Raw genomic sequence first — 27,854 nt, forward strand, 5'->3', positions numbered from 1 at the left:
CTGCTGCCGCCGCCGCCGGCTGGCTGGGGAGCCGCGTGGCCGAGGCCTGCCTGTAACCCGAGCCGCCTTCCTGCCCCCTGCCCAGGGAGGAGGGCTTGCCCGGCAGCGCTTGCCGGGGCGGGGCCGGCCACCGACGCGCGAGGAAGTTGGCAAACACCGGCCGGCCGGGCTCCCTTCGCCCTTGCCGCCATGAGGCCAGGTTAGTGCGCCCCTGTCCCCGAAGGACTCGCGCAGGGAAGGGGCCGCGAGCCACGCTCAGCGTGGGCGGCAGGGGGCGCGCGAGCTGCGAGCCTGCCCGCCTGCGGGGTGGGAAGGGAGGAGGGAAACGGGGAGGCGAGAAGGGAGGGAAGGGGGTCAGACCTTAGCCTTGAGACGCCCCAGTTCCTGCTGCCGTGGCTTGGGATGGGAGCGGAGTTTTGCATTTCGCTGCTTGTCGAGCGAGCCGGCCCTAACGCTGTTTACTCGGGAGTCAGACTCGCGCTCAAGAGGAGCTTGCTCCAGGGAAGCGTGCCTGGAAATGGCAGGCCTGCACAGTGCGGGATTGCACGGAAGCAAGGGCCACTCGTTTCACGGGAAAGGGTTGTGCTCGGCGGATCGGGACGCGCGTTTGCTTGAAGCCGATTCTGCGACGTGTAGCGGGGTTTAGGAAGCCATCCAAAACTACGGAGAAGTAGCCCGTTTTTAGGAGTGTTCCTAGGCTTGCATGCAAAGAAGGGATCCTGTAGGACAAGTTCACTTGTGAAATCCCACCGCGTCCAGTGCGAGACAAGCACGTGTCCTTTGTTGTTCTGGTGAACGTGAGGTGCCTTCTCCCCCTCCCAGCTTGAACTAGTATTTGGGAAGACAGTACTCCTCTTTCACAAAGGCAGACTGTATTAAACCTTCAGTGACTCCTTTAGCATCTAATGGATTCACCTTGTCACAGTGACGTTAACTTCTGCATGGCTGTCGCCCAATTTAGAGGTCTTTTTAATGTTTCAGAAGTTATTCTTGCATTTCATCCACTTAAACAATTCTGAAATCCGTTGAAGGATCCTATGAATAAAAGGGCTGCCTTAAGTGCTGAAGTGCATAAAGATGGAATGAATTATGTAAAGTGAGTCATTCAGCTGGCCTGTGTGTGAGTCACTAGCCCTGGCACCAGAGCCAGCATAATATTTTGGACAAACATTACTTGGAGAAGCTTGATGTTTTGGGCAAACATTACTTGGAGAAGCTGTGAGGCATAAAAGTTTGTTTTAAGCATTGCAAAAAGCTTTTCTACACTTTGGTCTTTCATTTAATCTCTTCGGTCTTGTAGTTCAAGCTCTTCTGTGGAGGCTGAACTTAGAACCACTCAGCTTTGCAGTTTTGGGTGTAACACCAACAGCTCCAACCCCCCTTTATGTTTTCATTAACTCCAGCAGTTGGCATCACTGTACTGAATGTGGGAAGGCAGTTTTAACACAATTCTAACCCAGTGCTTTCTTGTCTCACATTTTTGCTATTAACCCTTTTTTGTCTTTCTAACTTCGCTGGTCTGTTGAATCCCATTTTAACCCTCCCTTTTTCTCTCTACACCATAGCATACACTCTGTTGCACTGCCTACCTCAATCTTTTTTCTCCTCATCTCACAGGTCTGTTTGGACTCATGGTTTCTTCCTTTTACTGTCTCCACCCAGTAGTGCTCCCTTTCTTCTCTCAACATCCCTATCTAGGGTCGCCAGCTCCGGGTTAGGAATAACCTGGAGATTTTGGGGGCGGAGACTGAGGAGGGCAGGGTTTGGAGAGGGGAGGGGCTTCAGTGCCATAGAGTCCAATGGCCAAAGCGGCCATTTTCTCCAGGTGTACTGATCTTTATCAGCGGGAGATCAGTTGTAATTGCAAGAGATCTCCAGCTAATACCTGGAGGTTAAGCAAAACAAAAACAAGGGCACCTCCGTGCCTATACCTTTTCACATTATATCATTGGTTTTCGACGTTTTATAGATGATTTGGTCTTCATTTTTTCAGCTGATATTGATTTTGAAGCATTTATGGCTTGGCTTAATTCATGTTCTACTATCAAATTTACAGGGAAATGCGACAGTAACGCCATACCTTTTTTGGATACGTTAGTGTATCGGCGTTCACACAACCAACTAGCAGTTCGTATTTATACTAAGCCGACTGATCGGAATGCGTTGTTGCATTTTGAATCACACCATCCTAGGCATTTACGGGAAAATCTCCCCTATGGACAATACATCAGGCTCAAAAGGAATTGTACAGATGACCAGGATTATCAACAGGCAGCCAATAGATTATCAGATGCACTTAATAAAAGGAATTACCCAGCACACACAATTAGAACAGCACGTAATCGTGCACAAAAGATAACCAGACAGCAATTACTTTATCACAATCAAAAACCAACTGCTGCTGAGCCAAGGCTTACCTTTGCACTCCAACATACACACCTTTCAGGGCGAATCAGTAGTATTATTAAAAAGCATTGGCATATGCTTTCGGGCATTCCCGGATGTGAAAATATGCCTCGATTTGGGTATAGAAAGACCACCTCTATAAAAGATAGGTTGGTACATACTGACATAATGCGAGTATCAGAACCTGGAAATATGAGTAGGGGTCACTTTAAATGCCATAACTGTTTGGCGTGTAGTCTGTGCTTGGAGGTGAAGGAATTCCAGCGTACTGACAAACAATTTACCTTCAGGTTACTTAATTTCACCAATTGCAACACCAAAAACTCTGTTTATTGCCTTCTTTGTCCGTGTGGATTTTTATACATTGGTTCCAGTATTAGACCGATTAAAAATAGAATATTGGAACATCGAACGCGCATACGCGCAAAAGTCCTCACTGCCCCGGTTGTAGACCATTTTGTTTCCGCCCGCCATTCGGAAAACGATCTCCGTTTTTTCGTTATCTGGCATCTTAAGGGTAGACATTATGATAGGAGAAACACAGAAAGAATTTTAAGACAGAAAGAGGCATTTTTTATCCACCTTTTTGATTCTGTTAAACCTAGAGGCTTGAACCTTGAAAACGATCTTTCGTGCTTCATATAATTTAAGTGTTATACGGTAGCTGTCAAACAGTAGGTGCTGCTCTGATAGAGTATATACGGTAACTCTGGAGAGGGATGCATGCAGGAGCTGTAGATTAACACCTGTTTTGTATTTAAGTGTAAGTAATGAGTAAAGGACTTTACCACACTAGTATCCTAAGGGAACCTGTTGACATTGCTGTGGCTTAATATTGAACCTTAGTGGACTTTGTAATATTTTGGAATACTATGGAATAGATGTAAGTATGTATTTTTTATACAATTAATATTAATGGTTAAATAGACATGAATTCATTTTAATGTAATAATTATATATAGGATATATATGGGGCTGAAGAAACCAAGGTGAAACGGCCGTCCCCCATCTTTTGGATTTATACCTAAGGGATATCCTATGGAACTGATCATCTTTGAAACATTAAGAAGAGGACATTTTTGCCTGTGAAATTACACTGTGATTCTTGTGCTTTAATGTATATATTAGTCACACACTGTTAGGTTTAATTGTTACACATTGTTTGTCCTTTGGCTTCATCACGTATTATATACTTGTATGCTATAACTTGGCTCTGTGCATTTGTGTACCTTTTACCCGTGCTAATTTCCAGTACCTGGAGGTTGGCAACCCTATCTCTGTCCTTGTTTCTTTTTTTTCTTCCTTCAGACTCTTGTTTTGTTTCCTCGTCTACTTTGTGCTCATTAACTGGCAGTGACAGCACACAAAGCTTTCACTCTCCCAGCAATGATGGAATCTCAGATGCATACAATGTGGCTGGCAGCAGCCCTACAACACTCCTCTGAATCGGGAGGAGGGGAGGGGGAGTAAGATGCAGGAATTCTCCTATTTCCAGTCCTGTAATTAATCTGGAGGCAAGCTACGAGTCCTGCCTTAAATTACTCTGGTATTGTGGGTGCTGCTGAAGCAAGGATCCTTTCCATGTCATCAGAGTTAACATGAGAAGATTCAGGCCTTTTATGCAGGGACGTTTCCCTGCGGTCACCTCCACCAAGTGCTTCGGGGCTTCCTTTTGATTATGCATGCCTTTCCTGTACTTCAGAGGTCACCTCGCTCTCCCCATGCATTTTGCCCTCATTTTCCAGATCCTGTTACAGCCAGAATCTAGAAAATGCGGGCAAAACGGGTGGGGAGAGCGAGGCGAACTCTGACGGGCGGAAAAGCCATGCATAATCAAAAGGAAGCCCTGAAGCAGTCGGTGGGGGTAACCACAGGGAAATGTCCCTGCATAAAAAGCTCAGATGGTTTCCACACGGGGAGGGGCTTGCATGATTTCCGCATTGCTGGTGGAGCTTTAGATGTAACACAGGGGCAGTGGGGCTTCCACATGGCAAGTTTCCCTGCAGTTTCCCTGCACTAGTCCCCCAATTGTGGCCGATCCTACCCAGACCACCAGGACTTCAGCATTTTAAAGAAAATTAGTACTAGACTATTATGATATTGATTGTAACAACAGGTGTAACAGGTTCAGTGAATCCCCAGCTTTCAATTTTTAAAAAATGTAAGCCCCTTCCAATGGCTTTATCTTTGTGTGTCCACAATGGAAAAAGCTAGAAACTATTTTAAAAAATGAAAGCTGAGAGTTTGCAGAGCCTGTTACATCTATTGCTACAATGCTATAAGTATATGACAATAGTCTAGTGCCACTTTCCCAGAAAAATAAAAAGCTCTCCCAAGGTAGGGAGAGTAATAGCTGGCAAGGGGACAGGGTCAGGAAAAATGGTGGCCATGCTGGAAGGAAAATGCACATCAGCCTCTACTGTGATCTTTCTCAAAACGTCAGAGAAAAGCAGGTTTGAGAAAAGCTGGGGAAACCCTGGAAGGTGCACAAATGCACTCCAGTGGGGGGGGGGAGGGTGTCCCAATGCATCCAGGGCAGATAACCCTTGTGGAAATGGTCTCAGCTTATCATATAGGAAAGGAGTCCCAACTGTGATAATGCTAGCAGGATTAGGCCCTTGATATGGGCTCTTCTTGCTTGGCTCTTTATCTATTTCCCTGGTAGCACAGAAATGAAAAAGGTAGCGTCTCCCACACTGTCACCATTGTGCAAAAAGGATGTTTTATATTGTTACCACAAATGGGAAGGATATGGCTGCAAAACTTAAGTAGTTAACATTTCCATAGGGTGCATGTGGTACAAATAGCTAAGGAGGTGGCTACAGTTGACTTCCTGGTCCCTGACAGGGCTTTTCCCCATGGATTGTCCTCCCCCTTGATTCTCACCTGGTGCCTTCATTACTAGTTGCCAGGCCAAAACATTTCTTCTTTGTCATTTAACTAAGATGTTTTATATTTTTAGCTGTCCTGAGGACTGTTTTATGGATATTTTTGGATGCTCAGTGGTTTTTACTGTTTTTGTGCCTCTGGCTAACTTTAAATAGCTTGTTTTGTTTTTATATCAATAATTTATGATATGTTTATGGTGATCCATCTATGTAATCCGCCTTCAGTCCCAGTGAGAAAGGCAGACTATACCGTAAATAATATAAATAAATAAATAAATAATATAAATAAATAGTATTTTTACATGTGAACTGCCTCAAGCAGCACTCTGGAGAGGCAGCATATAACTCTCCTAGATGTAAATAAATAAAGAAAAAAATCAACCTTGGCTGGAGTAACAAGCTATAATAGAGTTCAGAGCAGCTGCACTTTTAATAATTGTCTGGAAGCAGACAGTTTGGAAAGTACAGCTTGTCATGGCATTGTATGGCAAGAAAAACTATATTTGCCAACAGTTCCACACAACTGTTCAAATATGGTTGCAATAGGTTGTGCTATTGAAGCTGTCTTTGTAGAACAGATTTCAAAGTTCCAAAGTATCAGGGGCTCCATAGCTAAAAATATGTACATCTTTGTAAGATATGGCTTTGTATGAAATCACTGGTTTCTACCGTTCTGTTTGCATGTCTTTTTAATTGTCATAGAAGTACAGAAGCATTGGCTGTAATCTAGTGTACCTAGATTGCTGGACTGTGTGCTTCTAACATTCAAAAGAATATACCAGCTGACCTCTACTAATATGCATTAAATGGTCTTTGTTTTTTCTGTGAGTTATAGACTAGATCAGAGTTACTTTCCCAAAAATAGCTGCCAGGGTTGAGTCACTCAGACTATAAAGATGCTTCAAATGGAAACATATTTTAAGTCTTGCACAGAAGCAATGCATCTGGCTAAGTAGGTGGAAGACAACAGTTGTTCCAGTGCAGATCAAAGTCAAGTGCTTTTTAATGCTATTCTGAATTAATTGGGTATTTTTAGTGTGCTTGGATGTGTTTTGCTGACGATACCCATGGATAGTCCTTTGTTATTTCTAAATGCTGATCTCCAGAGCTCCTATTTCCTTAAGCCAGTGCCTGCATGATTCACATGGCTGGTTGCCCAAGGTGGAGCCTTTCACTTTTAGGCTGTCACTTCAAATCCAGCTTAGATCATTGGAGACTAAAATTTTATCAGCATCTGCCAGCTGTTTGCTGATGTGAAGCCATTCTAGAGCCTTGTATGGTGTTGCTGTGGATACATGTCTACTGCTTAGAAAGCTTTCTCTTTTGGGGAAGCTGGAGTAAAAAAGCAAAGAGGTCAGAGAGCCATGGAAAACAATTTTGTAGCCTCAGGTACTAATCCCTATTTTTTATGATTTGTTTTAAAATGGGAATTGTTGTTATCTCAAGGGAAAAACAAAACTTAGTCCTGTGACTACTTACTGAAACTAGATGTTTGTGTGCATGGGGGGGGGGGTTGCCTTCTCTGGTTATCAAGGGCCAGGTTCATACAAACTCTTCAGTTGAACAAACACCTTAGAAATCTTTATCCCTGTCCTATTTTTATCTTTAAAAGGGACAGTTTAGTGTGTGGAGGCTGTCAGAAAGTTTGTGTGACTGTGCAGTGATAGAAAGCCCAATACTGACACTCTAATCACTACACTACACTGTCTCTCACTGTTACCCAGACATGCACCACTGCCGCTTCTCTGGGTGCCTCTGCTCTTTACTATACAGGAATTGATTGCACCAGTCTGGAAAGCAGAACAAAAAACTCTGGGGTTAGGGTTGCCAACAGAGCTGGATAAAAGTGACCTGTCCTATGTAGAAAGGGGCAGCAGAAGCTTTTCATTGCATGGAGGTAAATAACATCTGGTAAATAACATCCCCATTAAGCCTCTGTTAAAGGGACAGGACATGGTTTTCTCCAGGCTCTTGGCAGCTCTACCAGGATATCCTCGCAATATGATGTTCATTTGTTTTCTTTGGATAGGACTAACCACAGTGGCTGTTATGGGAGCATATAAGGAAGAAGGAGAAGTGGTCCCTAATGTATTAATTGGAGTGAGGCTTCACATAGTCTGGAGATACTTCTGTGCCTTTTTAACACCTTTTTTGTGTTTCATAAAAACACATAATGCCTGTATTTAGTCAGAGCTTAGGTTCTTCTAGTCCAGCACTCTTTTCTATCAGTCGCCAACCAGATGCCCTGGGGAAGCTCGCTTGTGAGTGAAGAGGATGGAGCTGGCCAACCCTGCCCCCACTCCTAGTACCTGATGATTTATTGCAGATAAATATGCACGAAGAATGATTGTGCGCCTCCAATGGCGGAAAATGATGCAAATAAAGCCTTTACCTCCCTAAATCTATGTTTGGAAAACTTGATTTTTAATAGTTTTTTTTTTTTAACTTCCATATAATGACATTCTTTTCTGCTTTGCTGCCAGAGGCAATCAAACTCTCGGGCTGTTTGCAGAGTCTGCAACAAACTATGGATTTGTTTGATTCTTTCCAAGAACTGAACTGAACGAATAAAGAAAGTCTTAAACCATCAGTAGTTATCTTAATGACCAGGTCAATCAGCAATCATTGTTAGTTCTGTAATGGCCTGCTTTGTGGGAAGAATAACGTTCTGTCCTTTTATGATGAGCACTTTGCTTTGTTAGGGCTACTTGTTCAGGGCACTTAAATATCTGCTTCATTTTATTCTGTATTGCTGGTTCACTTGGCAACGTGAGCTGCAGAAATGTGGTTTGTTTTAAGATACGCTGTGTCTTTTGTGTGTTAAAACTGTATGCAGCAAAACTGTAGTAACACAATTCTGTTTTTACTCATATCAAACGTGTTTGATGTACATGTACACGTCTCCAATTGGAACAGCTGTCAGAGGAACACATGTAGTGGGCATAGATAGACAGTTTAGAGTTTGCCATTGTTGGACTTGGAGGATAGGTTTATGGCAGGGGTGTCGAATGCAATTGTTATGAGGGCCGGATATGACATATATGTCACTTGGTTGGGCTGGGCCATGCCTTGCCAGCCCAGATTTAGAGTGTGTGTGGATAAGAGCTTTAAAGGGAGACCAGATCTGGCCCACAGGCTCTGTGTTTGACACCCCTGGTTTATGGTGTTTTCCACATGGGGATAGGCTTGGTGGCTTGCGTGTTACTGTTGCAGTTCTGACACAGTGCAGTGGCAATGAGATGTCCATACAGCAGGCATCCCCACCCCTGCACCATGACAGATTTTTCAGGTTTTAAGGCAATTAAATATCATTATATGCGGAAAGAGGTTCTCTGGCTTCCCAGCTTTCATTTAAAAGCAAAAGAAGTCTGTAGCTCCTTTCGTTGTGGAGATATAAAGAGATACAATGGGCTAGAGACTTCTTTAAAAAAAAAAGAAAGCTGGGAATTCAGAAAACCTGGTCAACACATTGTTATAAAGCTATAATGATATAAGGATTATCAACTGTCTATTAAAAATAACCCCAAAAGTGTGTAAAAAACCCAGTGCGTGTGTAAAAATGGCTGCCATTGGGACAGTGACAGGGAAAATGGCTGCCAAATGGCTGGGACAAGGAAAATCCAAACCTTCCACCCACACAGCAGCTGCTCAGGTTTGGCTGTAATTTCCCCCAAAATTTTGCTGTAAAGCATATTTCTGAAAGGTCAGATAAAAGTTGGGAAGACCTCAGGAGCTTCATGAATGCACCAAGATAACTAGGGGAGGCAGGGAAAACTCCCCTGCTTCCTACCTACATGGAACTAAGAGCAAATAACCCATGTGGAAATGGCTTATATCTCCCGGACCTTGAGACATTTGTAGAGGTAGTGGTCCATCCCCTGCCTGATGCTGGAATGGACCTTCTTTTGGTATTTTCTGCGACCTTTGCAGGCCAAAACTGTAATCCTGCTTGCGGCAGCTGGAGCCCTTAAAGCAGGGGTGGGGAACATCAGGCCTGGGGGCCGTTTAAGGCCCGTGGAATCATTTGGTCTGGCCCTTTGTGGGTCCTGGCAGATCTCTAGCTCAGAAGGATCTAAGACTGGTGGTCCGCCCCCTCCCACGGACTGGAATAGCCTCTGTTCAAGGCGGATGTGAGTTTGTTTTGCCGAGAAAAGGAACCTTTTTTCCCTCTTGCAGAAGAGTCGTTAGCTTCGGAGCTGCTAGGACCACCCAAGAAACTGTGTTAACCCTTTCCCACCCGGGCCATGGAGAGATGTATTCCCTCTGTACTACAAGAGGGCTGGGGGCGGAAGTGGTGACAATGGAGGGGTTAAAGGGAGCAGGGCCAGAATGCATGGGGAGGCGAGTTCTTAGCCAGTGTGTCCTCATTTCATCCCTGCAGGCGGAGGTAGCAGGAGCTGGCTGTAGAATCCGGCCCCAACCATGCAGAGCAGGAGCAACTTCGGCGTGCGGCTGGACGGCTACGCCCGGCTGGTGCAACAGACCATCCTGTGCCACCAGGTGGGCAAGTGCGCCACCGGTTGGATGCCTGCCTGCTTGCCCGCATGGGGGGGAGTCATCTGAGGCAGCTGCCTGCTTGGGGCTTGGTTGGCTAATTTTTAAGTTGATAATTTTATATGGCCCGCGAATGATGTTATAAATATCCAAATGGCCCTTGGCGGAAAAAAGGTTCCCCACCCCTGCCTTAAAGTGACAAGCACAGTCCCCAGGTCTGTATCTGGTAACATTTGCTATGTGTATGCTTTATAAGACTGTATCTGTTTCTGTAAGCTGTTTTAAAAGTGAGTACATCTTGGAATGCTAACCTTTTTTTTTAAAAAAAGGGTTATTTTATTCTGCTAAAAATACCAGTACCTTTCAAGCTCTTGTCAGTCAATTTCACTGAACTACTATCAGACCTCTGATCCGCCTGAAGTATTTTCTTCTATAGTTTAATATAATAGCGGAGATAAGTTGAATTCTTTTCACTATCTAGTGATTTTTGAGTTTATGATCTCCTAGGGGTTACAGACTTATGACAGAATAAAGCTAGAAATGGATTAAAAGATTATAGCCAGGAGTTAAAAGGAAAACCCATTTTTGTTAATGTTGATAGAGAATATTTGTCAAATCAATTAACATAATGGCTGAACTGTAGTGGTGTTGAACAATGCAGTCTTTTCTGGTTCTCTCGCAGGCAAGGAATATTAGCAGAAATATACAGATATTCCCTCTAGACAATGCAGCACAATGGAATTCTTTTTATAATTCACAATCGTGGGTTTTATAAATAGCAGTTCAGTAGTTAAACTAGGACTGAGATTTAAGGCCAGATCTCCTAATGGGTGACCTTGGTCCAATCACTTTCTCTGTGCCTAACCTACCTTGCATCCTGGAGACTTCTAACAGGGGAGTTGAGCTTGGGAGTGGTGCAAGAGAAAAAGAAGAGTAAGGGTCTCTGTGTCTTTTTGCTTACCTTATTTCTTTCTTCCTCTCGAGATCAGCCTCAGGGGTTTGATCAGGAGGGTAATAGTTCACCCCCACTTTTAACTAATTTTAAGGGCCAAGTATCTAAACCCATATTGCTTCTATTGGGGAGTTCATTCCCCTAAAATTTTTTTAACATATTTGATTCTATGCCCTCTTTGATATGCTGTGCAACACCTCCCGCAATATGTCCCTCTTGTCCTGCCTATGCAGCTTATACCCAGGGATGACTGTATCCCACTGATTTCCCCCCATTCAACGCTGCTTCTGAGATACCCACTATATCTAAATTATCATTTAGCACCAAGCACTTCAGCTCTCTTATCTTGGCTTGGAGGCTTCTAGCACTGGCACATGGACGACTATAATGCGTTTTCCTCTCTTACAACCTTTACTTCCTTGAGCCCTTTTTCTCTCCACACATGGGGCCCTTTAGTATCCTACTTTCATTCCCCTGGTCTATTGTGCTCCTACAGATACCACCATGAGTATTTACACTATCGTTCTTTTGGACTGAATTGTCCTGAACCAGAGGCTCCTCAGATCCTAATTAGGTAGGTGACTAAAGGAGATAACGATGTGATACTGGGTGACTTCAACTACCCTCACATTGACTTGGTAAACATGTGCTTGAGTCATGGTATAGAAATGAGATTCTTCAACATCATCAATTACTATGCACTGAAACAGGGCCAACCAGAGAGGCAGTGATCTTGGACTTGGTTCTGAGCAGGGCGCAAGACCTAGTGTAAGATATAGATGTTGTTGCACCGCTTGGGAACAGTGACCACAATGCTATTAAGCTCTGCATTCATGTCAGTGGAAAGCTATCCCTAATGGCCCAAACAGTAACATTTGATTTTGAAAGAGGGAACTTTACAAAAATGAGGGGACTAGTTAGGATGTGATAGCTGTATTAGCAGAGAGGCAAGTCAGTGAGGCCTTTTTTCAGCCATTTGGCCCCTCCTGTTACAAAATGGCAGTCAGTATTGAGGTTGCTTGTTTTCCTCTTTTTCTTCTTCTTCTTCCTCTTTTTTTTTTTTTTGTATTGTGTATGCTATATTGTAGGCAGTTATTTTTGCTTGTAAACAGGCTTGAAGACAGTGACAGAAAGGCAGATTCCAAAAGTAGTGACAGAAAGGCAGATTCCAAAAGTAGTGACAGAAAGGCAGATTTTGATCTGACCTAGACATTCTGGCTTGGAAGAACTTTTAATATACATCTTCTTTAATGTTGTGTTTACTACAAGTAGAAATGCTGGTTACCTTCTATTTATCTTTATGGCACTGGAATTAATTATCACTTCAAATTGTATTCTCAAGGATTTGAGAAGAATAATCAGAGTAGTGTGTGAGGGGGAAATCTTCCCATTTGTACTGTAAATAATGTTCTCTTTCTTGCATCTGCTACTGTTGATGTAAAAAAAGAAAAAAAAGAAACTCTTTTCTAAAATCTCCGAGAAGCTTACATAGCATAATTATCTGTGCTGCATAAAAAGCAGGATTTTTGTGGGTCAGCATAACGATAATGGTTGTTTGGAGACATAATTCAAAGAGCTGCAATTATAGGCATGATTCCATCTTCTTGAAATGCCACTGTAGATAATTGTGAGGATACATTTCTTCTCAGCTAACATGGTATTATTGTATGTTGCATCTTTATGCTAGTGCATATTAAGAGAGCAAAGATAAGGCAAAAAACTGTCTGAATGATAAAATCTTGGGAGTGGGGGTGGTATATTTTGGCTTGGATGCAAAGAATTATGGAACAGCCACTGAGAAATGAACTGCTTAAAGCTACAGGCAGTCCTTTTATCACTGTTGGATTGTTTAAACAACCCAATGTATTTTTTAAGATTTCAGATTCTTCTGCAAACCTGTGACCATTTTCAGGTTTGTAGAAAGATCTGCCTTGCCCGTTCACAGCTCCAGTCACCGGATTTAAGTATCCAAAGATTTGGCCAACTTCGATACTAGTATATAAGATAATGCAAACAATGGTTACCTATGAAGAGTTAAGGAGAGAGGAGTAGGCTTTAGGGGATGTGAGCCTATAGGCATTACCAATCTCCTAGCCAGAAACAGTGGTCCTGACTGCTAAAACTTCAGTAGATATGGGGTATGTTTCGAAGAAGGAGGAGGAGGAAGAGGAGTTGGTTTTTATATGCCGACTTTCTCTGCCACTTAAGGCAGAATTAAACTGGCTTACAATCACCTTCCCTTCCCCTCCCCACAACAGACACCCTGTGAGGTAGGTGAGGCTGAGAGAGAATGACTTGCCCAAGGTCACCCAGCTGGCTTCATGTGTAGGAGTGGGAAAACCAATCCAGTTCATCTATTATTCTTGACTCTGAATAATTCCCATTAAAATTATTTCATTTTTCAACATTATTTTTAATATCAGGTATATAAATATGGTATCAAGGAATTCAGTTATTGGGCATACTAGTGATTAAACTGGTTAGAAAAAATGAGGACAAAATATGAAACAACCAGAAATGTACTCCCCTATACCAGTTTCTACCTTGTTTTTAGTCTGTCTGCAATGGAGGAAAGGATGTAGGATTGCAGTCATTTTGAACATGTGACGTATGCTATATAAATGCGAACAATTTATCATTACTTGTATTATTATTACTTCATGAGTGTTTGCATTTAAGGTTGCATTTTACAGCACACATTTATGAACTCATGTCACAGTGTGAAATGTTTACTTTAGATGGCAAAAGTTTAGAATCTGGCCAAATTCCCACTTTGTGATTGTTCTTACGTTGTTGTTTTCTCTTTTATTTGTAGATCAGTCTTACTGTGATCGTTTGCAACAAGACATGGCTTTTCTAACAAGCAATGGCAGGCTGAGTGAGCAGCTGGTTGACAAAATCATCCTTCAGTTAAACAGAGTTTATCCTCAAATTCTTACCAATAAAGAAGCAGAAAAGGTAATTGAAACTACAGGGTTGCCAGATATAACTTATTTCCCCCCTGTTGCTAATGAGTGTATGTGATAACTGACTGGCTTGTGATTAGGGTTGCCAGTTTTTTTAATGTAAAAATATTTGATTTCTGAATGGGTCCAGAGGAAGTTGAGCCCAGCAGGTCTGAGGATAAAGCATGTGCCAAAGCTCAGTCTGTAAAGTGTAGAGCTATTTCACATCTGTATAAGTATTCCCTACCCATCCATGATACCCACTCCCAATAGGTCCATCTAACACAATCCAGACTACAACTGTCATATAAGCAGAAATGAATAAACACATGGCAACATTACTCGAGGCAGAGAGCCAAGCCATGTTTGTACCATATGTACTCACTCTGAGAGGATGGCATCGGGGTATGGGTGTACTAACCAATTGTGCAGTGAGGCAGGATCAGTTTCTACAACTTCTTGTCTCCTGAGTGGGAGTTGCCCGGGCTCAGTGTGCTTCCTGCCTCAACAGGGAGTTCAGCTTCTGAGCAGGCTCCTCACCTTTCTCTTTGTCTTTCTCCTTAGTGTGATCTCAGAGCCAAGTCTTCCTTTATTGAGTCAAGGCATTTCATGCCCCGTTTATAAAAGATTCCAGTTACATGCTGCTTTTTGTAATGATGAACACAAATGTGTTTGGAACCCAATGTGGAGAAAATGTGGAGAGCATGGTGGTGGCAATTTCGGACTGGGAAGATAGTCAGCAAGAAAGTGTTAAGTCCCTTTTCCCACCACTCCTTTGCCCAGAGTCATCCCCTTTCCAAAGTTGCTTTTCTTTACAAAAAGCAGCCATCAGGATTTTTAATGGTGTTTTAGAATCATAGAGTTGGAAGGGGCCATACAGGCTATCTAGTCCAACCCCCTTCTTAATGCAGGATCAGCCTAGCATCCCTGACAAGTGTTTGTCCAGCCTCAGCTTAAAGACTGCCAATGAGGTGGAGCTCACCACCTCCCTAGGTAGCTGATTCCACTGTCAAACAACTATTACTGTAAATAAAAAAAAAATCCTAATATCCAGCTGGTACCTTTTCACCCGCAGTTTAACCCCATTATTGCGAGTCCTATCCTCTGCTGCCAACAGCCCTTCAAATACTTAGAGAGCAATCATGTCCCCCCTCAACCTCCTCTTTGGAACACAGGCAGGATAATGCTGCTGCAGTTATCTTGTTTGTGGGCTTCCTAGAGGCACCTGGTTGGCCACTGTTTGAACTGACTGCTAGACTTGATGGACCTTGGTCTGATCCAGCATGGCCTTTCTTATGTTCTTATGTTCTCCAGACTAAACATTCCCAACTCCCTCAGCCTTTCCTCATATAATGGAAATTTTGCTGCTAAATCTGAGAATTTGGATTCCTGTTTAGTTCTGCATTTATTGCTCCTTCAGTTCTTTGTTAACACAGGCACTGTAACAACCAGGGTTTGGCTTCTTTTTAATCAATGCTTTTTGCTTGCAGTTTCGAAACCCGAAAGCTTTCCTTCACAGTCGGTTGTCAAGTCTGATAGCCCACTTGCAGAAGAAAGGTGACAAGCCCTGCCAAGAGTTTTACCGTGCTTTACAGATCAACGCTGAACAGCTGTATAACAGCTTGCCAAGCAGGAAAATCCTAAGTAAGTTGGAACTCTAGCAGCTCTCTCCAGTTCCTCTGTGACTAGATTGCCTTCCCTCTTCATATGTTCTGACTAGTTTCTTTTCAGGAACGAAGTGAAACTTTTTATGTGCCTTTTCCAATCAACTTCCAAAGTTCCCTGAATGATATGGGGACTGATATTTATTTGGGCATGTAGCAGCTGTATTTCTGCACTTGGTAGTTTTAAAATCTCCTTTGAAAAAAATCTGGCAAGTTCCTCCTAAATGTATCTCCTTTTTATGCTGCTACAAAATTAGGTCTTGGATCACTACTAACCACACGGTTGTATTTTGAAAGAACTAGGGTGATGGAATTAGTAATTCAGGATAGATAAAAGAAAATACTTTTGATTCATAATTAACTTCTGGAATTCGTTACTGCAGAATGGGGTGGAGGGACAATAAGGTTATTCATAGATAATAGGGTTATTAATGGCTGCTAGCACTGATGACTAAAAAGAAATTCCTTGCTCACAGTCAGTATAACTCAAAATCCCTGTTGCTGGGTGGAAATAACAAGGGGGCAGGTTTGACCTCTGTGTCCTTGCCTGTGGACCTCTTAGGGTGTCTGGAGGTCCACTGGAGGAAACAGGATGCCGACATAAGTGGGCTGCTGGTCCACTCTAATGTGGCCTTTTAATGTTCTTATTTGTTAAAAAAAAAAAAAACCCAACAGTTTCAGGTTCTAGGTTCTGTGTCTTATCCATGAATATTTTTTCTACAGGCAAATTAATTTACAGAAACCCAGGCAGGGCAATTTGTCATTTTTGTTTCCAAACTTTTTTTTTTATATAATTTTTTTTATTTTCATAATAAACACACACAAAAAAAGAAAAAAAGAAAAAAAGAAGAAAAAAAATACAAAATACATATACATAAAAAGAAAAACAAAAATTACATGTTCAGCGCACTATTTATCTGCTAATACAATATTCAAATCACTCTATAAGCCATATCGTGCCCTGAATCCAAATCCCATCCCCCCACCACAGTGCCCTCCACCATTGGACTTCCGATGGAGTGTTATGACATATCAGAAAAAAAACTATTATTATATCATATTTAAAATCATATTATACTATAATTCGTTAACTATGCTTTTAAAATCCGTTTTTGCCACTTTGTCCCAATATGCGGTGGCCTTTACCCACGTACATTTAAATTCCTCCATATCTTTATCATGTAAAAAAGCTGTAATTTTGGCCATCCGCATATACATCCATAATTTTTCTCGCCACTCTTTGATTGAAGGTTTATTTGTTTGCTTCCATTTTTTAGCAATTATAGTTCTTGCTGCAGCAAAACTATATTGACATATGACTCTATCACCTTTATCCAGATCTCTTTTTGGTATACCCAATAAACAAAAGGCGGGGTCTTTCTTAATTTTTGATTTAATCAGATCATTAGTTTCATTCAAAACTAATCTCCAAAACCTCCTTATTTTTTTACAAAACCACCAAACATGCATAAATGTACCTGTTTCCGTACCACATTTCCAACATGAAGCTTCATCATCTTTCTTCATTTTACTTAATAATACTGGGGTTATATGCCATCTATAAAACATTTTATACAAATTCTCTCTTATTTCATTTGAAATTGTGAACTTAAATTCCTTTTTCCATAATTTTTCCCAAATTTCCAAATCTATATTATAACCTAAATCTCTCATCCATTTCAGCATCACTAACTTAATCCTTTCTTGTTCTAAATTTATTTCTATAAGTAATTTATAAACCCTACCTATCAGTCCTTTATTTCCCTTGGATAGTATAATCTCAAATTTTGATTTGGTTTGATTAAAACCCAACTTATTATCTTTGTTAAAAACACCTCTTAGTTTATAATACATAAACCAATCTTTAATCAGGATTTCTTCTCTTGATTTCAGTACCCATGTACCATCTTTGTATTCTGTTATTTCTCTATAGTTATTACAATCCAAATTTAAATGTACACCTCTTCTCATAAATGCTTCTATAGGGTTAATCCAGCCGGGTGTCTTACTTTCAAAAACTTCTTTATATTTATTCCATATTTGTAGTAAGTTTTTCCTAATAATATGAGAATTAAATTCTTTATTTACTTTCTCCTTTTCATACCACAAGTAAGCATGCCACCCAAATCTCAACTTAAAACCTTCTAATTCTAATAGTTTCGGATTCTCTAAGAGAATCCAATTTTTAATCCAGGTGAAGCATGCTGCTTGATAATACATTTTCAAATCTGGTAATCCAAATCCTCCCGTATCTTTTTGTTCAATTAAGTTATTATATGCAATCCTGTGTCTTTCTTTACCCCAGAGAAATCTCATAATGTCATAATGTTTCCAAACTTTTTGACAGGAAGTATAAATAAAAAAGTTCTGTTCAACTCTGGAGAAAGAGAATAAGGCGTTACAAGCTAGAGACATACCAGCCTCAGATAAGTCTGGAATCTGCCTACTTAATCAGGAACATTTTATCATTTCTACATAATTTTTCCATCTGAGAGGTTTATGGTGCTGTCCCAAGCAGAGTCACACCCTTCTAAGCCCATTTACTTCAGTTGACTTAAAAGGGTGTGACTCTGCTTAGCGCTGCACTGTTATACTTACGGACCAGATTTTCTTTCCACTTCTAACTGTGTGTGCACCTGGAGAATGCCAGGAAAAAAAAGATATGTGTTGGTAACGCTGTTCTTGAAGGTGACCTGTGAAGTCAGAATAGCCCTGTGGGTGGGCTTTAAGTGGCTAACACATGGGAAGTGATCAGTTTGCTCCTCCCACCCTGCTCAGCTAAATACAGAGATTTCCTCTGGGGGAAGAAGCCTTTCCTTCCTTGTACTGGAAAAAGGCCCTGTTCTGAGCTGAGCGGTGAGATTCTTTTTCATCTGAGTTTATAAGTATTGATCATATATCTCATTTTTATCCTGCATCTTGGTCCTCTTCTTCCTCATCTTGGAGGAATCCCTGTGAGATGCTTAGGCTGAAAAAGAGGCTCAAGCTTCACATCTGACAGTCTAAGAGAGTAGCTTCTGCCTTCTAGTAGTTAACAGCATTCAGGCAGTTCAGGTACCTGGCTTTTACAAAGGTGTTAAATAATTCATCATCTCTGCTTGCTTAATTTAACCTGGTTAAGATATTAGGTCTTTGCGCAGATGTTCTTTTCTGCAGCGAGTCTGTGACCATAGCTTCATGTGTTGTGCTGCCCTGTGGGGAGATAATTTCTGAAAACCATATTTGTAGGATCACGTTGACAATTTTGAAGGCAAGTCTGGTGGGGGGAGGGGGGGAATCAGATGCTGAAATGCCAGTGTCACAGTATTAGATGTTGGTCCTGCACTGAGATGGAAAAATAATGTCCATTGCCTTGCATCAGGTATCCTGTTTTTCATGGCATTGTCCTGCCCTGTCCTGCATAAAGGAGCTTGTTTCTTACCAGTGCTGTTTGTTCTTCTGCCCTAGGTAAAGGTAGTCCCCTGTGCAAGCACTGGGTCATTCCTGACCCATGGAGTGACGTCACATCCCAACGTTTACTAGGCAGACTATGTTGACGGGGTGGTATTTCCATATTTTCTTTCCGGCAAACTAGAACAAGAATAAGGAAATTTCAAGTGTTGATAGAGAAGTTGTTGAGTATCTTTTGTAAGATTTGAGCAGAGATGGACATTGCCTAAAGATTGGGAGTGTGGTAGACACACACTCAGATTCTACCCTCTAGGAGCCTCAGCCAATCACTTTCATATGGTGGACTGGAATGTTGAAACAAAGAAAAAGGAGGCGTCTGGCAGTTTAACTGATGGCCAACCGACGGAGTTGGGGGCTGTTGGTTTTTGGTTGGAGAAGGGTTAGGTTTTCTAATTAGGCAGACTTGAGGTATTTTGAAGATAGATAGGGTTTTGGTGTTGTTCCTGTCAAAAATAGTTAAAAGCCTTTCTGTTCCATGTTATAAGTCTGAATCAGTCAAACAAGAAGCCTACTTTGTAACTGTTCAGAAACGCTGTTACTGTAATACTGAGAGGGTGGAAAAAAAAGGAAACAACGAAACAGCCAAACCAGGCTCGCCACTGAAATAATCCTGATTCTCGTTTTCATCAAGCCTACTTTGTAGTTCACATGAACACATGAAGTTTCCTTATCCTGAATCAGACCCTTGGTCCAACAAAGTCAGTATCGTCTACTCAGACCTTCAAGCCATTTAGTCCTCTCAGAGTAGTCCAAGTGAATGCCAGGTGGCACCATGAGACTAGTTTCCCCTTATTGAGGATTAGAAGAATAAGTGGTCCCAAAAACTTCAGGTAAAAAAAAGTAAAAATCCCCAAAAAGAATTGCACTGACAGGATATGAAATTTAAGCCCCTAGTTTCTAGGTCTGGAGATGTGGTGCCATCCCAGGGAGCTGCTCTAGCCTCCCCATTTGGGTAGGTCTAGGCATTAACAATGCAGTCAGTTTGATCTGGTGAGCACTTGGCACCATTAAATTGTTCGTTAAATTTAATAGTTTCTTAGGGGGTTAGCTGTGTTAGTCTAATAGCAGAACAAAATTCAAGTTCAGTCGAACCTTAACAATAACAACAATAATATGCTGTCAAGTCACAACTTATGGCGATCCCCCATGGGGCTTTCAAGGCAAGAGATGAGTACAGGTGGTTTGCCATTGCCTTCCTCTCAAAGACCAACAACATTTTCCAGCATACAAGCTTTCATAAATCAAAGCTCTCTAGAAAAAATGTGTTGGCGTTTAAGGGGCGCTACTGGAGTAATATGAATTTTATTATAATATTCTAAATGATCAGATTAAAATATTTTATTTAGGGGGTTTGAGTAATTTCATGGAATTATTAAACCCCTCTCCCTAGTATGATTTTAGGAGTCCTTGACATCACAAAACATCTGGCTATAGACCTGCACACAGCCTTCAGAGATATACATAAAAGAGGAAACTAATCCTACCAAATAGCAAGGTACATTCTCTGTATAGAATTGTTTTAACGCTGATTGCCATTTTTGTAATGGTTAAAAACCTTTAGAAATTCTCCTATGCTTTACAAAGGAGAGAACCTTTGAATAATATCACAAAATAGAACAGACATGGCAAAAGAGGTTGTAATGGCCATCCCTAAAATACTCACTATGCAGTTGGTGCTCCCTACCCTGGCACATCCTCATACTGCATCGACTAATCTGTTATTCCCATGTAGTATCAGATACACTTGTCAGTGATAAACCATGCCTTCTGAAGCAGAGTTACACCCTTCTGTTGAAGTCTGTTGAAGGCTTAGAAGGATGCAATTTAGGATTGGTGTGAACATACTGTATGTTGAATGCTGGGTGCAGGCAGACCTTATGTTCCAATCTGTAAAGCATGTGAGAAGGCTGAGTTATCATATTCCATTTGCCCGGCCACTTCTATTTTGTGTGGGAATTTCCCCTGCCTGTTCCGGGATAGTCTTGATCATAGTTAAGGATTACATCTGCTAACTAGGTTCCCTGTGAGCTAGCTTCAGACCCTGGTTTCAAATTATGGTTACAATGGGAACCCTGGTTAATTTTAATCATTAGTGGGAGTCCGTGCAACCTTTCAGCCAGCATCATTCTTGAGCTCTAGCTAGAGGAGGTAAATTATATCCATATTTATCAGGGTTCTTGGCTTTCAGTATACCTGTAATAATTGAAAAGGAAAACTGAACTGATTTCAAGGTAGGGTTGTACTAATAAACACACTGCAGGTAGCAGAGATGAGTCATTGCTGTACTATTCTCTTCTTATATATTTGTGAGTATGCAGCCCTAGCAATGTGTTAGTGTCAGCATCTGTATGATCCCCCTCCTTTGATTTGATATGCACTCTTTTCTTTTGTGGTGTCTGTGATAAAACTTGAATTAAATAGACATAGTTCCTTGGCATATCTTATCTGAAACAGCTCCAAGGTCAGTAGTGCCAGCCTGGTTACTATTCTGAGTTGCTAGAAAGGCAATGAAAATCCCTACCAATTTATGCCCTTGGTGGTATGTTATTTCTGGTTGCAGGCTAGGAAAAGGTGAGCACCCAAGGCTTGTGTGAGGCTGTAGAATGACCTCTTCAACAAGTTCAGTGTATTTAGAATCAGAATTTATGAGTCATATATGCATCCTGTCCTTTCATTGAAGTCAAGAGCAACCACAAGTGTGAGGCAGGTAGGATAGAAGGAGAGTGACTTGCCCAAAGTTACCCAGTGAGATTCATAAGTAATGGCCATTCTATGCATTTTAAAATGTCAAGCTTGAGTTTGCAACTTGAGTATGTTCAGCTGACCCTGGCTTAACAGTATAGTGTCTTGATTAATAGGGTTTTCATGTCTGCCCTGAACATTCTAGGCACTATACCAAAGTAGCTCTCTCAGTGGCCTAAAGGAAGTTCATTAGTGGAAGTATTGCTTGCCTTCACTAACACCAACTTTTCTGCATCTATAGAGCACCACGTTTATTGCTGGGACTTCATTATATAGCACCATTTCAGAAGATACTGTAGTCATAGCTGGAAGTTGCTATCTGTGGATTGAGCTAATGGGCTGCAAAAAGATTAAATAAAGTCAACAGGAGTATTTGTGGACTAATTAGCTATCAGCTTTGACACTGGTGTAATAAAACTTCTAATTACATTCACATAATAGCTTATTGTGTGTGACATGTTCAGTGTTGAGGTCCCTTGTTAGAAACATAACATGGACTGCTTGGTGTTTGCTAATTTGGATCTTTTAACCAATGTATTATTAACCCACTTTGCCAAAGAAAGGCAGCAGTCAGTTGTTAATGGATGTATTTCTCCTGTGATTACATTGGTCCAAAACCCCTATTGCTGAAAGAACTAGATCTAAGCACACCTTTCTTCAAAAGCCTACCTTACTTGCCAGTGCTCTCTGGTATACTTTTGGAATTGTACAATAATGGAAGAGCTTCTGTTCTTCAGCCTTTTTGAGAACATGAAAATTAGTCATTTCCATCCACGGATCTGGCTGTTTAAAATAAGTGTAAGTATTAGGAGACCCTTTAAGTTTACTAGGAGCTGCATTCTAAACTTAAGTTTTAATTTATTTAGGCTGAATGATTATTGCTATCCTTTGTAGGTTTGTTAGGCTGTAGCTGCATGTTGCAAATTGCCCTTAGGTCAGGGTGATGAGAGTGAGAGGGGTTAAATCTTTCCCTGCCAGGCAGTTTGCCCCTGAAATTCCCCTTCTCCCTCAACCACTTTTATCATCTGAGTGTTCCAAACCATATAGGTCTGGAACCTGTGAGGTAAAAGTAGGTGGGGGAACTTTAAGGGAGAAAGTTAGTAACAAATCAGACTTACTTTTAAACAAATATTGAGAAGCTCACAAATCCTAGCTACATTCAAACAAGAAATATGACATGGGTGCCATGAAAACTGATACAGTTGGAGTATATGAAATATACAGGTTCACTCAAAATCCTTGTAAAAACCGGCATTTTAACATGTTTGTGTCTCAGTATAAAGATTTGGGACATGCACATTGCTCATAAGTTTGAAAGTGGAAGGAAAATTGGCCTTCACATTAGAGTAACTAAATACATCTTTGTAATACCAAGTTAGCCCTGACCTGGATGGCCCAGGCTAGCCTGATCTCGTCAGATCTCAGAAGCTAAGCAGGGTCAGCCCTGGTTAGTATTTGGATGGGAGACCACCAAGGAAGACCAGGGTTTCAGAGGAAGGCACTGGCAAACCACCTCTGTTAAGTCTCTTGCCATGAAAACCCCAAAAAGAGGTCGCCATAAGTCGGCTGCGACTTGACGGGCACTTTACACACACAATACCAAGTTATTGATTTATCCAGCTGCTGCTGATATGGCTGGAAGGTATATGAAAAGTCAGGTGTCCTTTTTGATCCTGTTTGATTTTAACCAAAATGGGGATATAATATCCTGTGTGACAGCATGGAGTGGAGAGCTTTGGTGTTTCCACTGAGAATTGCAGGCACATCTGCCTTTGGACACACATGAAGGCACCAAAGGTTGTGGAAAATGTCATGATCTTGGTCTCTGCACTGCTATAAAGATCAAAAAAGAAACAAGGTGTGATTCTGGGAGGTTTAATTAAACAACAGCATCTTCTATAATTAAAACTCTTGTTTTTAAATAGTTGAATAATTTACAGTTTAAAGTCTAGCCTGGTCCGAAAGCATTTTTTCTAACATGGTTAATAATCTTCTTTGTATATGAAATTCCAAAGAGACAATGAATGGTTTTCCTTGTCCTTGCCCCCACTTCTACAAAACAATGAAGAATGCATGAAGGCATGTCAAGATTTCCACTGCTTTTGCTGATATATAGGTAGTCCTAATTACATCAGTAGTTTTCAGATTATATTAAAAGGGAAACCTGAGATCCTTCAAGACCTTATCAGGGTTACATCAGTGAAAAGATCAGCAATAATCAGCAAGTTTCCCTGAAGAAAAGCTTGACCACTGTTACTGATCTTTGATGGCAGTGCACAGCCACAGGAATGGGTCCACTTTGTTCTAGGATGTGCTCCCTGTTTGTGCAAGGTAACAGTGAAAGCCCAGGTGCTTTCACTAATACTTCAATTGTGTCCCTGCAATAATCTACAATAATTGTGTCCCTGCAATAATCTACAATGTATGCAGATTCTATGGCATGTGTCCAGGGGGTTCCTTGGTAGACAAAAATACAGTAGATTCCTTGCAGGTTTGAAACCTATTCTGTGGTATCAAGAGATAAAAATGACCAAGAGTTTCACTCCATTCCATCATCCTGATGATCAGCCATTTGTTAGAGGTTTTTTTAAAAAAATCACAGCAACAGCATAGAGTTGTTGGAAGGGAGGTGGGGAGAGCGGACATTTCACATGATACTCTGTTACTCTGAAAAGTGATGATCTAGCCATTTCCTTCCACTTTGCATGATTTGCCACTCCAGTATGTTGGACTGAATGTAACACTAACTCTTGGTGTGTTGCTTTTATTTCTAGAAACCTCAGATTCTACAGGGATAAACTCTGAGAAGGAGATATGTATTCTAAATGACAGGGGTAAATAACACATGTAAAGTATTGTTTGCTAATTCACTATTGGACAGTAAGGACAAGAAAAAATGTCATGTTATCGCAATTATTTTAATGGATTTAATTTTAAATGTGCTTTCTGTTGATCTGGACATTGGTATTAATATATAGCTATTAAAACCTGTAAAAATAACCCAGGAAATTTTGTTTCACCAGTAGCGACTTCTCTCGCTCTATCTTAGGCTCTTTTTGTGCTTCTTTAAATCTGGAAGGCAGGGAGAGACCCATGCAGATGGCTGTCTCAGAAGCACAGCTCATGGCTAATGTAGTTACCATCCCCTGAAAGCTGCATGGGTCACTCCTCTCTTTTATTCTAAGTGCCTTTGGGTACAGATGAATGCATGAAAGGGGGGTCTGAATCATGCCCCCTGGTCCTGCCACTAGTATGCAAGGACATGATTTTTTAAAGAGCCTGTGCACATTTATCTGACAATGCACTACCTCCTGTACAGGTGATCTGTTACCCTGTGAAATGGAGGGTACTGGATAGACTCATTCATAAACCTACACATATTGGTATATATTTATAGGCTCAGAACTTATGGAAGAGAAGGGCAGGCCCATTAGCTGCAATCCCAGTCACCCTGCTCCACGCATACATATGCACCAAGGTGAATGTATGGAAAGAGGTAATAGCTCCGAGGCTAGAAAGAACAAAAAGCCCTGTGCTCTACCTCGTATAGCAGGACTTATTTTCTGGATGGTGCATCCAGACTCATTTGGACCTTCTTCAGCCAATAGGAAGAACTCATGCAGGGCCAGTTCAACACACACATGACAATTGAGGCAGCCTATTTGGGGGGGGGCACTTGTGCTTGGCAAGGGCTTGACTTGCTGCTGACTAACGCCAGCCCAAGAGAAGACAATGAGCTTAGTCTTTGTCCATTGTCACATCCCAGATCCAAACCACTGGCAGTCAAGTCCGGGCCAAAGCCCTACAGCATCTCTGTGGTTCAGCTTGCCCCCAACCGTTGGTGGCATGGGAGAAGGTGACAGGCATGACCTAGCCTTGTTGCTGTCTCCCAGACCTGTTTTTCCACCTGCTGGGTCTGAGCCAAGCCCCTGTCGAATGGCACTCATTTTCTCCTTCCTTGGGGGCTTGGCTTGCTTCTGGCTGTTGGTGCCATAGGTAGAGGTGGCAGATGCCCCTTGCTTGTGGCCTTGGAACTGGCCCTAGTTACCTCATTATAGAGAATCTCTTCGTAATCACATGGCAGTACTATAGGCGACATTACTTAATTGACTGACTGGCGATAATGTTGCTCCCCAGATATATTCAAGCAAGTGGCTGATGACAACCCGGATTTATTTTATAGACTGAAAGTTGTCTAAACAAATTTTAAACAAAATCTAAACAAATTTTCCCTTTTCTGTTACTCTTCTTAATGAGTAAAAAAACAAGCAAGTTACATGGAATAAATATGTTCTCTTATGACAGTAATAATTGCTATGCAAAATAATGGCTATTGAAAATAGTGATTATATTTTATAGTACATTAAGCACCAAATAAACATAATAATTCCAATTATATTGGAATCAATGCAGTCGTGCACTGTAACAAGCTGTCATTGATAAGCCATTAATTTGAATCCACTAACTTCAATTCTCTGTTCTTTTAATAAAATTTTTTTTCCTCTTTAGGGCCAACATTCTTCCTTGCTTGTTTCACTGTTGCAGCAGGATTAGCATTTATCATGTACTACTATAACCCAGGTAATAGAGCTGGTGGGGCAGGGGTCTGGCATGCTTTACTGTCTTCCAGGGGCCATTTCATTATAGTAGCTATTATGCAAATTACGGCAATGCATGGCAAAACTGAAAATTCCTTCCTCTTGGTACTACAAGAAGGTGATGTGGAGGCAGGCAATGGCAAATCACCTCTGAAGGTCTCTTGCCTTGAAAACCCCACCAGGGGTCACCATAAGTCAGATGTGACTTGATGGCAATTTTTTTTTAGAAATGAGTACGAAATAGAAGAGGGGACCAAGAAAACCTTGCATTGGCAATATAAAAATAGACACAAGAGATTGGATGAATATAACACATGAAGATAATTGCCAAATAATGAGACAGCAGATATGTTAGTATCTGCAGTTTCCTCAGCCTTTGTTTCCAGAGTCAGAACTTGGAATGATGCAATATACTTGACAAATAACAACTACTTGTGTAAAAACACAAATAGTACAATCTGTGCAGTGAGACCATTGGTTTCAATGGGTTAGACTGGAGTAAGTCTGTTAGAATTACTCTGAAATTAATTCGGGGACCATTGGATTAATTTTCCCTTGCTACATATTCAGATTGTTAATGTCAGTGGGGATACATCTGCTTCCCATAGCCAGATATGTTCCATGATGCAGTATTCTTATGCCTGAAAGTTTCTAGCGTGAATCTGATGAAGATATGAAATGAGCATTTCTGTGGAGTCTTGTTGTCTGGCAGTTCTTTGCACATGTTATATTCATCTCATCAATTGTGTATTTGTTTTTATATTGGCAGTACAAGTGTCATTACTCTTTGGTCCTCTGTTTGGTTCAGCACTGCTTGCGTTGAGGATCTGCTCCCCTCTTTTCTTTTAATATTGGAAATACAATATTCATGTATTCATTCCCAAGAAGGCAAAACTACTGAGAAAGCCTTAAAGGTTAAGGTAGTCCCCTGGGCAAGTACTGGTTCATTACTGACCCAAGGGGTGTCACATTACGATGTTTACTAGGCAGTCTGTGTTTATGGGCTGGTTTGCCTTTGCCTTCCCCATTCGTCTACACTTTACCACCAGCAAGCTGGATACTCATTTTAGCATCCTTAGAAGGATAGAAGGCTGAGTCAACCTTGGGCCTGTTACCTGAAACTGACTTCTGTCGAGATTGAAACTCAGGTCGTGAGCAGAGCTTTTGACTGCAGCTCACCACTCTGCGCCACAGGGCTTACAAAGCCAAAATATACAGTGTGAAGATTGCTTTACTATATTATTCCTTTCATTTTGACTGTCAGAGCTCTAGAGATAAGTTGTTGTCACTATCTAATTGCAGACTTAAGTAAAAGAAGCAGTCGTAATACAATTCCCGACAAAAAAGATCCATCAGTCTTAAGTCTGCTTTACAAATAACAGTTCCTTCTATTGCTTAAGATACAGCGTACTGAACGAAACAATTCTCCTTCAGCAAAACTTTGGGAAATTATTTTTGTGAAGTATAATTTATTGAAACAAAATTCCATAGTTGTTACATACTGTCTTAGTTTAACTTCTCATTTCTGTCTCTTTCCTCAATTTTGTTTTATGCCAGAGTCAAAAATTCTAGGAAGAGCCAGGAAGGTGCTGGGTTTTTCACCAATCATCATAGGAAGACACGTTGCAAATATTTGTATGATATACATGGAAGACTCAGCAAGGGAGCAATAAGAATAAACCAGTTCTGTAGTCCAGTCAACTACTCCTGCCAAT

General features: G+C 41.3%; 1 protein-coding gene across 1 annotated transcript; it reads left to right on the top strand.

Annotated features, from left to right (window-relative positions):
- The first annotated feature begins 189 nt into the window (after positions 1-189).
- Positions 190-27,829, top strand: CARD19 (caspase recruitment domain family member 19). The gene is made up of 6 exons (XM_056847064.1): positions 190-199; positions 13,556-13,698; positions 15,176-15,329; positions 24,316-24,375; positions 26,051-26,122; positions 27,697-27,829. Exons 1-6 carry the CDS (start codon positions 190-192, stop codon positions 27,810-27,812), a joined length of 555 nt encoding a protein of 184 aa, XP_056703042.1. The 3' UTR covers positions 27,813-27,829.
- The last annotated feature ends 25 nt before the right edge of the window (positions 27,830-27,854 follow it).

This window comes from Euleptes europaea, chromosome 1, assembly GCF_029931775.1.
Source record: "Euleptes europaea isolate rEulEur1 chromosome 1, rEulEur1.hap1, whole genome shotgun sequence".
NCBI lineage: Eukaryota > Metazoa > Chordata > Lepidosauria > Squamata > Sphaerodactylidae > Euleptes > Euleptes europaea.

What these genes read in the sequence shown, in the direction of transcription:
- CARD19 (XM_056847064.1), top strand. An exon ending in ATGTATTCTAAATGACAGGG is followed by an intron (nt 24,376 to 26,050) that starts GTAAATAACACA and finishes TTTCCTCTTTAG; the next exon opens with GGCCAACATTCTTCCTTGCT. An exon ending in CATGTACTACTATAACCCAG is followed by an intron (nt 26,123 to 27,696) that starts GTAATAGAGCTG and finishes GTTTTATGCCAG; the next exon opens with AGTCAAAAATTCTAGGAAGA.